The 11,302-nt window shown below is 40.3% G+C and overlaps 1 protein-coding gene across 1 annotated transcript; it reads right to left on the bottom strand.

Annotated features, from left to right (window-relative positions):
- Nucleotides 1–6,361: 6,361 nt before the first annotated feature.
- Nucleotides 6,362–10,850, bottom strand: ccdc86 (coiled-coil domain containing 86). Its single transcript, XM_034092588.2, has 4 exons — nucleotides 10,050–10,850; nucleotides 7,432–7,561; nucleotides 7,270–7,344; nucleotides 6,362–6,770 (listed from the first exon to the last, which is right to left on the bottom strand). The coding sequence occupies exons 1-4, from the start codon at nucleotides 10,571–10,573 to the stop codon at nucleotides 6,582–6,584; spliced, it is 918 nt and encodes a 305-aa protein (XP_033948479.1). The 5' UTR covers nucleotides 10,574–10,850; the 3' UTR covers nucleotides 6,362–6,581.
- Between the last annotated feature and the right edge of the window lie 452 nt (nucleotides 10,851–11,302).

Genomic DNA, 11,302 nt, shown 5'->3' with positions numbered 1-11,302 from the left:
CAGTATTATAATCAAAAAGAGAAATATGAATGTTAGTTTTTACTGAAATTATCAAATAAAGTCAACATTTCAGTCTTTACTGAGCTGTGTGGAGTTTGTTCAACTTTTAAAAGATGTTTGAATGGTGATATACACAGTGATAGATGTTAAGGACTAACGTTTATAATACATACATTTGTATTGATTTTAAGATCTTTAGTTCATACAATCATACGTATTGGGATCATTGGTATTAATGTGGACCGGAGGGAGAGGGAGACGAGCAGAGGTTTCACTTTCCTTTTTTATTTCAATTCCAACTTTGGTCATGAAGAATATGTTTCTCTGTTGTCCACGTTCATAAAGCAAAGCAGCAGCATCAGAGCACGGTGCAGAGTCTCTAGATGAGTTTACAGTAGTCCCTCGTTCTTATTAAACATCCATGTTGTCGTCCGCTGTATAGAAAACTGTGGTTTCCATAGTTTCCCCACAGCAGCAGACGCACACAATGACGTCCGCTGGCGCATCATAAACACGTCGGATAGTGAAAGTGCATTCGGATTCTCTAAAGTACCGCAGTCTCTTCTCCTAAGTCCTTTTGAATTCTCCTATCCACTATCCCTTAACCCCGTGATGTTTCACTCAGAGGTCAAGGAATAGACGATAGGGTTAGAACTTAGGAGCTGATCTTTGGACTATTCGACTGCAGCCCAAGTCTGGACACGTTGAGAGCTGTACATACACGAAAGGGGAATTAGTCGGTTCTGTAAGAGCAGCGGGACCGGCTTTACAAGATGTTGGTGAGTAATATGAGTGCAATGTGTAACGTTAATGTCAGCTAGCTAACATTAGCTAACAAGGTACACTAACGTGTTTTGTTTCAGTAACTAGTTTTCTCCTTTAGAACTTCGTGGTCTCTGTGTATGCTGTGGATAACATTAGTGTTCACAAAAACAAGGTAAACTCCCGTGTTTTGTTTTAGTTGCTCTTCAGATTGAAGCGGCCAGTTTTATATTGACTATACTGTATGTGTGATCCCTTTTTACATCTCGTTGTGTCATTTGAGTTTATTTGCTGTGTGTAGATTCAAGGGTTTTGGTTATCTTGTCAATTTGTTTGGTTATCTAGGCACAGCTGTGTGTGACTCCCTCTGGTACACTGGTATGTGTTTTCCTAATGTAGAGAGCATTGATTAATTAATAAACTACACACTGAGTCTAGATCCTGACCAAATCCTTTTTTATTGTTGATCAAATGTTTTTCAAAAATGTATTCATACACATTTAGAAAAATACAATGTACAATCACAACCAGTACAACACAAATTACAAAAAATACAGAAAAAACAAACAATAACAACAATCAGACAAGAGGACAAAACTATGGACAAATAACGCCTCCCACCCCCAGATCCGGACCATCCTTGTATTATTGCTCATTCAATCTATTATAGCATGCTAACAAACATGGTACTCACTTTATTTGTACAGATCTGCATGGGAGACGATGGCGCGATGCAGAGCGCTGTCTGTGATTGTGCACGGGGGATGTACAAATGCAGCCACGCTGCAGCATTGGCAATATGTGCCATGTGGCAGATCAGCTCCACAGATGTTGAGTGCCAGTGGAGGAAGCCTGGCACTTCCAAAGTAGTCCAGCCGGTGTCTCAACTTTACCAACAGTGAGAGGAGACATACAACCCACTGGCCAGAGACATCGCCACTCAGGATGTAGACTGGTTCAGGTCTGCACTGAGGGGCGCACAGTGTGGCATGGCATGGCTTTTGTCACCTGAGCGTTGGACTGAACTACAACTACGCCTTTAAATCTCTACGGACTGATCTTCAGTGGGATGGCAAGTTCCTATCTTTAAACATTTAATAGTTTTTTCTCAGAACAGATTTGATTTTCTGAAGTTAATTTAACTTAACCATGTAAGGTCATTATTAAAAAGGTATAATCAATTTGTTTAGGGTTGACTAAAATAATGATAAACATTTCATTTGGATAATTTACTGACAGAATAAGAAACTCAATAATGCTCTACTCACCTGTTCCTTTTTATAAAGTGAAACAGTTGAAACGATAGATTTTAGTAAACTTAAAAACAACCTTCTCCAAAAGCTATCAAGGAATATACCGAATACTTATTTTAGAACTTTATTACATATTATTTCTATATAGTTTGAATGATCCATAATTGACAGAAGCTTGTGTTTACACTGACCTGTTACTCATATATTAATCAGTATTGGGTCCACTCCTATTCATCATTTACCTCCTCCCACTAGGCACAATCCTCCGTCACCATGGCATCCACTTTCACTGCTATGCTGACGACACGCAAGTCTATATCTCAACCAAACCCAACAACGCCCTCCCGCCCACCTCCCTCACCACCTGCCTCCAGGATATCAGGAGCTGGATGAGCAGGAACTTCCTGAAGCTAAATGGTAGTAAAACTGAGGCCCTGCTCATCGGCTCAAAAAACACCCTCTCCAAAATCCTAACCACCCCACCCCCAAGCATCATGATCGACGGCTTCCCTGTATCCTTCACCAGCCAAGTCAAAAGCCTTGGCGTCATCCTGGACAGCACCCCACATAAAAAACATCACCCGGACTGCCTTCTTCCATATCCGCAACATTTCCAGACTCCGCCCATCCCTTTCACAATCCAGCACCGAAATCCTGGTTAATGCATTTGTCACATCCCGGATTGACTACTGTAATGCTATCCTCTCTGGCCTACCCACAAAACTACTCAACAGACTCCAAATCATTCAAAACTCGGCTGGTATCATTACCTGTACCAAATCGTCTGACCACATCACCCCCATCCTCATCCAACTTCACTGGCTCCCTGTTCAGCACCGGATTCTACAAAAACCATCTGCTTACATACAAAGCCCTCAACAACCTCACCCCCACCTATCTCTCAAACCTCCTCCAGGAATACACCCCCTCCCGCTCCCTGCGCTCATCCTCAGCCGGACTCCTGACTGTCCCCACCTCCCGCCTTAGCACCATGGGAGCCAGGGTTTTTAGCTGCACCGCACCCAGGCTCTGGAACTCTCTGCCTCCACACATCAAACAGTCTGACTCCATCACGACATTCAAATCCCACCTCAAAACTCACCTGTTTAAACTGGCCTACTCACTCTAAAACACATTCAACCTGCTATCACAGATCCCCCTCTCACTCCGTCACTCCACACTCTTGTCTTGCCTGTTTTATGCTTTTATGCTGCTGTATTGCCTTGTTGGTTCGATTAAATTGTGTTCCGTTTTTGTTTTAGCTGTTTTAACACTTTTAAATGCACTGTAAGGCGACCTTGGGTGTCCTGAAAGGCGCCTCGAAATAAAATGTATTATTATTATTATTATATATTAATGTCTTTGTAACTTCTTTAAACCACTACCTCACTAATTTCTTTCATTCATCACGGTTCAGTAAACTAAGTGATACATGAACCAGTTTAATCATTATAATAACGTAGGATTGCAACTCTTTGAAACTGTAGGTGGCTCTTAAAAGAGCCGTTGTGTTTGGGTGTGCTGGTCTCGGGTCAGTCTAAGCCCTCTCTCCGCGGATGCGGCGGGCCAGCTGGATGTCCTTGGGGGGCAGCTACATGGATGTCGGTGCAGTCCACAGTCATTGTGCAGTTGAAGGCAGAATTAATTTATTATTGACTCCGAATGAAGCACAACTTCATGTCATACAATACATTGACTTTATTTGTAATTGTGTAAAAAAATAAAGCATTGATTAGCAAGCAGGACCTGCAGGAACAGAGCATGGTGATGGATGGAGCTGGGAAGAGAGAAGAATAAAGAAAACCGATCAACTTTATTATCGGATATTAAAAATTCAATTTCAAAACAAGTTGCCGCTCCTACAGTTTTCTAGTGTGTAAAGATGATTTCACATGACCTATGCAAAATATCACACTCAATACATGTGTGTCTCTGGGGGGTGCATTGTGCCTTTGATGTATATAAATAATATACCATAACCAAATACTATTACGTACAGTGGAAATCAGGTTGCCAGGGCAGGTCAGTGTGCATGTTCCTCAACGTCTCAGCAGTTACAGGTGAGGGAAAGGAAATAAAAGAGAAAAAGGTCAGTAACAACACTTTAAAGTAACAACACTTTGAATAATTATCTCTTCTAATAATTTTCTCTCAGTAATCACTCAACTACTGTCTTTCCAACAAACAGATTGACTCACCCTTACTGTCATCACAATGAAACACGTCCAGAAGAATGTCATGCAAAGCTCCCTGCCTGCCTTCGACTCTCCCTGACTGATTCCTTAGCACCCGGTGGATGGCACAGTAGGCTACTCTTCAAATGTTTCACGAAATACTTACCATCATGACTGTTTAAAATGTTGGTTTACTTCATGTAATAAAATAATAACTTCATGGTAAGGCTACAAAAAGTGACAAGGCTAAGTAATGTAATGCTAACTAACGTGCTGCTCGCTACTCGTCGCTACTAGCTAGGTAGCTAACTTGACTGTGTTCCATGCACAACATGTGTATTACATATGTCTGATCCGGCGACTAATGGTCCTTTCATCAGACGGGAACCGATAGAACGAGCAAGTGGTATGATCACTTATGTGATTACAACCTGGTACAAAGCACACAGGCATCTTGTAAAAGTGAATTTATTTTTAGCAATCTCTTATTTATTGGAGGGAATAAATCAGTTATGAGATCTTCTTCTTCGCTTTAATTACGAGTCGCAACCACTTGGAGCATTATCGCCTGTGACATCACTTACGCGAGCCAGAATGGGATTTGGGATTTGTAGTCGCGTATTTTTCATAGTCTTATATTTCAACAGTTTTACAACAAAATGTGACTTTGTGACAAAGGTAACTTTGTCACTGGACTAACGGCTTCGGGCCTTGTATATTGCACATGTCTTTTATTTTGAAAAGTGTTCCCCCTCCCGTTCTTTCTGTTACTCCTGATGATGTTCACCTGGTGCCCTGTGTTGTCCCCCCCCTCACCTGTGTCTAATTGCTGATTAGTGGGTGTATTTAGGCTCTGTGTTTCCTGTTTGGTGGAGGCTGGTAGTGTGTGTGAGATCCTGGTGGCTGTGCTCATGTGAACAGCAGATTGAGGCTGTGTCATGTTTATGAGTAATAAATGCCCACACCGGGTTATATTTGAATTCTCTGCCTCTTTCTCCTTGCTTGGTCGGGCCGCTCAACGGTCAGCTTCACAGACTTTTTTGACATGGAACTTATTGTTTAAGATTGACAAACATCATATGTGTAGTTCGTGGCACAATTCAAACGGGATCAAAAGATACGTTTTCTCTCTCCATTGAATTCAATGTACATTTTTCGCTTCCGGGGTCCCATGGGCCGGAAGTAGATGGGCGTGACTTCGCTCGCAAAATAGTTACAAATTCTCCAAAACCAACGACAACAGTAAAATTAAGGCATGAGTGCCTGCATTGAGTTCTATTACTTTAATATGATGTTCTTGATTATACTTGCACTTTTACTAAAGTAACATTTTCAATGCATTATGTCTGCAATGTGATGTTGGTACCTTTTATATAATATAAGAATCTGAATACTTCTCTCTTGCTTAACCCATTGAAGAATAAACAGCGTCTGGTGGCATAAGACAAAGGGTCTCACCCAACACTGACATCTCAGGTGATGCTATAACGATGAACTAAATCATTTTAGTTTAGAAACATGGTGAAAACTGCCAATTATAATTGTGGACACTTTCAAATTTGTCAGACTAATAGCCCCAAACTTCAATATTTGAAGTTCACTATCGTATAAGAAGAGCCTCAAAGATTCCAATTTGAGCAGCTGATTAAATGTGGCATTTGTTGATGAAAATAAAGTTTATCTTTCAGCACAATTTATCAATTGTTTCTGCTCTAATAGAAAAGATCCAAGCATTATTCAAAACACTAAGATAAATGTTTCATAGTTAAACCTTGACCTTACAGACATTAAAACCAAAGAGTCCTTTCAGAAGTTCTCTGAAACTGTAAGATTGTATTTCAGTTTAGTTAAGATAAAGTCTTTCCTTTCAGTAATTACTGGATTGCCCAAAATGGCCACAGCTCTGTTATGGTAATATGGAGTGATATATTGGATATAATATGAAATAAACAATATTGCTTTATGAAGCTTATAAACTCTTATAAGGGGATTAACTATGCCCAAGTCATAATTATGTTTAACATAAAAAAAAAATCTCAGCATTTCAACTTAAATGCAAAAACACTTATTCCACTTGTGTGCTAATGGTATACATGTAAAACTCATATATATATATATATACACACCTACATTGATGTTAAAAAAGATTTCCCCAAATAATTGAAAGAGCAATAATGATTCCATTTTTATTGAAAATAGGTACATCAATAAAAGGAAACAATACAAACAAAGGTGAATCTTAACTGTTGATCTCCTCAGAGCCCATGTGACACACTAATTGTGCATCCTTATTTTTGACTCGGTATTACATCTCTCTTTAGAAAGCTTTCATTGGGTCCATGTGAAAATAAGTCCTCCCAGGTGTAAAACATGTAGGCAAAGTATTGAACAGTTATGTTTTTATTATCTCAGCCTTGGTTGAATCTTTGGCAACTTTCGGACCTTTTCGCCCTTTGGGTTTCCCACCTTTGGGTTTCCCACTCTGCTTCTGAGTCTTCTGCAGCAGAGTCAGAGTGTCTCTCTTCTCAATTCTCCTCAGCTGTTTCTTCTTCATCCTCTTGATCTTTGCTGTGTTCTTGATCTGTGATTACAAAAATAAGATAAGAGTTCAAAAAGGTTACATATCCAATAGAAAGAGTGTGTGTTTGTTTCTAATAATAACAGCCAATTCACCTATTTAGCTGTTGCATTGCATCAAACTTTGAAGAGTGTTCTATATATATGTAAGGAGGCTTAAATGTGTAAGATAGAATATTTAACTTACAATTCAATGCTTTAATTACAATAATAGGAAGCTTGCAACATAATGCTGGACAGAACAAGCTCTTCAGTTGATCACGTACTTTATCATCCACTTTGAACTGGTCCTATAAGCTATAGCGAAGCATATCATAAAATAAATAAAGAAACTGTGGGGTTATGACTGTAAGCCCACCATTTAGAATACTTCAGTCTTCATAATATAACAATTCAGTGTTATTCTGTACACGACATGTGTAAAACAGGCCTGTGTGGTGTTAGGGTGTCATCTTAATTTGTGTGAAGTATCCTAGAAAGTTTAGTGTGAACAGTTGACATACCACTTCAACAATCTCTGATTTGCGTTCGTTCTCTGCACGACGTTTCAAGTTGTCTTCTCTCCGTTTTCTCTTATCCTATAGAGCCAGGAAATATAGAATACATCAAAAAACTCGCAAAGACCAACATTACAAAGGTTAAATTATTACATGACTTTAGCTTACCTCTTTCTGTTTGATTTTCTCGTCTTTAAGCTGCGAAGTGTACTGTTTCACCTGCTCCTTCTCCCGCTTGGCTGCCATCTTCTTTTCCCATGAAGAGCACAACGGTTTATCTCTTAACAGTGCGGAGAACCTAAAAGACAAAATCACATCTTGTAAAGTAACCCCGTAAAGTGGAAATGCACTGATTTACATTTTTAATACCAACTCGAGTCATTTCTCGTATGGTAAATTAAGCTAAAGAACTACAACAGCATTAACAGCTGAGTCTGTTGAGTGCTGAATGCAATTAATTAAAACATATGTTAGATACATTTCTTTGTGTGGAACACCTCTTCCCTCTGTTTCCTTATTTACTCAGTTTAAAAGAATCTCTACGATATCCATTTTCATTCAGGGAAATTAACCAACCTTCATTTGTGTTACATTTAGTTTGAACCCCAACTGCTTTACAATAACAATTATTTAAATGATGTTATCTCATTACAAATTAAAATGTCAACACAACAAATGGGATACTTGCTGCTAATGAAACAACGTTATTCATCATGTCCATCTAATTTAAAGGGAAATGGAAACACTTTTCAAACTGCTTTCCATGCGACAATATTACCATTAGGAAATGTATTTATCTAGTCTATTTCCAATGTAAACGATCGAGATATGCGAATTTACTTTTTGAAATACGTGCCTAATGACCATGGGCGCTTCCATTGCTCCGGGACTTTTCCAGTGACGTCACTGATTGGGTACGGCTTCCTGGGCCAAAGCTCAATAACAAACAACATGGCGTGCAATGCACCAGTAGTTTACATTACAAGAAAACGGTCGTCGTCAGGAGTTTATTGTATTGCCCCAGGCTGCACAAATGGATTTTATACAAAGAAGGAAGAAGTAAATTTCCATAGGCTGCCACTAAAGGATGAGAAGCTGCTCAAAGTCCAGCCTGGATGCCTGGTTCAATACAAAACATTGGATTTGAAGCCAGGATCTGTTCCCACAATATTCGATTTCTCAACGTATGCAGTCGGGAACACTGACCGTCCCAGCACGTCGGCCGCGCAAGACAATGACAGTGTCAACAAACGTGAAGTTCGAGCCACCAAACGAGTTGCTTCAGCTGCCGAGAGAGAGGTACATATTGCAGCACTACCAGATTACTAGCTCACACATGTATTTACTGACACAGTGTGACCTTATTAATTAACGCAATCGCGTCCAAACTAAATGGTAGCTATTATTATGACGCACAATAGAGAATTGGGGGTGTTCTATAGCTCAACTAATTAAACTGGCATACACACGCTCATCTGTCGAAAACAGCCCTAAAAAGGCTAGTATTGCTATTGATGGATGGTATTGCAGGACCCAGAGCGCACGGAGCACAGAGCGGACAGCAGATAACGGAATTGCAGTTGTATTGCTTATAGATTATCAGAACATTTCAAAGGGGACACAGCCCCATTGGATATTAACCTATGGATTAACTACATCATCGTTTTTATCGTTGTAATGCCATTGAAGACCAGTTTAGACCAGACAATGAGGAAGGTAAGCCGTTAGCCTGGCGTATGTTAGTACCTAGCGCCACTTGTTTTGATGTACGTTTTTGTGGATAACCTCGCGAGTTTGTATCTTTCAGTGTTGAGGTGGGCACCGTTAGATTCTGTGTCTCCTTGCGATCATAAACGATGTGTTGGATGTGCGGCTAGGATAAGTAATAAGGGAGCTAGGAGTGATTTTCGGTGCAGTAATAGGTTAGCATTTTCGCTCGGGGCTAATTCAGAGGCTCACTGTTAGCATTGTGTTTTTAAATTTTTTTTATTCCGGATCGTATGCCACTCTATTCGACCGAATCGGTTCATAAGCATAGGCCATGGGATGCCTGGTAACTGTAGATGCTTCCACATCAATGTCATCTCCCGACGAATAGTCAAATTCATCGTTCAAAACGTCGATCTCATTGCAAAATTCCTCCATCGCTGCCATATCTGCTACGTTGTGTTGACTTCAGGTGGAGCGAAAACACAGCCAGTGACGTCACCATTTGGGACTCCCCTAATGGCGGCGGCCTGGTCCCGGAATTCCCCACCCGGCCGGCGGATAATTAATTTTCTTTTGGCGAGTAATATCATATACAATAAATATTACGATCAATATCCATTGTAAAATGAATAAACTACCGGAATATTATAACTGTAATTGGTGTTTCCTTTCCCCTTTAAAAAGGGATTCATATAAGAGGAAAATATGTGTAATGGTTACCCGTGCTAGTTGTAAAGTATTCAAACTATTTGTTAGAAAATAGAAGCTGCGAGAACTACTGTATTACAATTTACAAGTCATCCATGCAAAAATATACTTGCATAAAAAACTATTAAAGAAAAATTAAAAAGCAGGCTGACAGTCCCAATATGAATATGTAAGCTGGACAAGAGTGTAGTTGTTCACATGTGTATTCACTGTTGGGAAGTATAAGCTGTAGTGACGCATCATAAACTGATCACATGTTGTGTATGAACAATCTTAAGTAACTAAAAACAACTTCATCACAGCACTTTAGTAATTTTCAGCTACTTATTTACTTCTACAGTTAGCCACAGTTATAGGGTTATGCTCACCTCTGCTTGTTGCGGTCTTTCCACACCCTCCCAGATGCGGGTTTCCCCAGCGGAATTGCCGGAGTTAGTTTACCACTTGAACCCAAACGAGGCTTCTTCGCTGGGACGGTTTCTGAGCTCCTGGGTGCCGTTTCTGCCGGTGCAGGCCTAGACAGACAGCTGTCTCCGTTAATAACAGCGGCTCCGGTTGTATCTGCTGCAGCCTCGGTGTGCGGCTCTGCGGGCACGGTACCCGGTTCGGTAGACATAGTGAGCTTGTCCTCGGCCACACTCTCAAGTATCGGCACTGAATTCTCCGTGTCTTTCTCCTCCTCAGCCGGCATCTCGTGCAGGACGGATCTCCTGGTCCTCCGGGTGGGAGTCCTCGCCGAGGCCATGGAGTCCAGCAGCGCGGCAGGAGTGCGCACTTTGCGGCCGCTGCGGGTCCGCCTGGTCTCCGGTGGAGGATCCTGGGTCTCCTCCTCACCGAGATCCGCTTCACAAACAGTATTTGCTTCCAGCATAGCTGCCTGTCTCTTCGACATGTTTCTAATTAAGTTGACTACTCAACATTACTCTCATAAACTTGCTTACCCACGTGTGATCTCCACCAGCGTTGTGTACGTTGTTTTACTTCCGTTTCCAAGGCGGATGACACACAAAGTGAAGCGCATTATCGCCACCTGCTGGTCTGGAGTGTGAACTGCACAAACTCTTCCACCTACTGTCTTTGTCGATCAAGTTTACAAACAAGCTGAAGACCAGCAACAACAATTAGCAACACTATAGGCAACAGACAAACTTTCACATCAAATAAAAATGGAACAACATAAAATGGTTAAGAGTGATATATATATATATATATATGTATTTATTTATAGAAGGACCATGCATACAAATACATTAATCTCAGCAAAGAGAAGAGATGCAATATGCCAGATTATAGAAGCTAATAGCTCATTTCCATCTGTGGTCCTCAGGCAGGTTCATAACAATCAATAAACAAATAATAACATTGCATGATCTCAATCAGTCAAACAATTTTAAACCCTGATTTAAGTACAGCTACAAGAGGAAAAGAGTATCTTCTTGTTCATATGTTATCTTGTGTTAAGACAGTTAAACACATAACCTGTTAATAAACATGTTGAACAAAAAGGAACTTCAAAAAGTCATTGATTAAAATCTTTAAATTGCAAATAAACCCTCGGATTATTAATCAGAAAAAAATACTTGTGAATAAATGCATTTGTTGTTGTTGTAAATCACTGCCG

The sequence above is a fragment of the Pseudochaenichthys georgianus genome, chromosome 1 (assembly GCF_902827115.2).
Source record: "Pseudochaenichthys georgianus chromosome 1, fPseGeo1.2, whole genome shotgun sequence".
In the NCBI taxonomy this organism is placed as follows: domain Eukaryota; kingdom Metazoa; phylum Chordata; class Actinopteri; order Perciformes; family Channichthyidae; genus Pseudochaenichthys; species Pseudochaenichthys georgianus.
Note: the sequence above shows the minus strand (reverse complement) of the source record. Positions and strands in the feature narration are given on the sequence as shown.

Coding starts and splice junctions, on each gene's coding strand:
- ccdc86 (XM_034092588.2), bottom strand. CDS start 10,573: ATGTCGAAGAGACAGGCAGCTATGCTGGAAGCAAATACTGTTTGTGAA. Junction 7,562..10,049: donor AAAGACCGCAACAAGCAGAG/GTGAGCATAACC, acceptor TTTGTCTTTTAG/GTTCTCCGCACTGTTAAGAG. Junction 7,345..7,431: donor AGAAAATCAAACAGAAAGAG/GTAAGCTAAAGT, acceptor CTGGCTCTATAG/GATAAGAGAAAACGGAGAGA.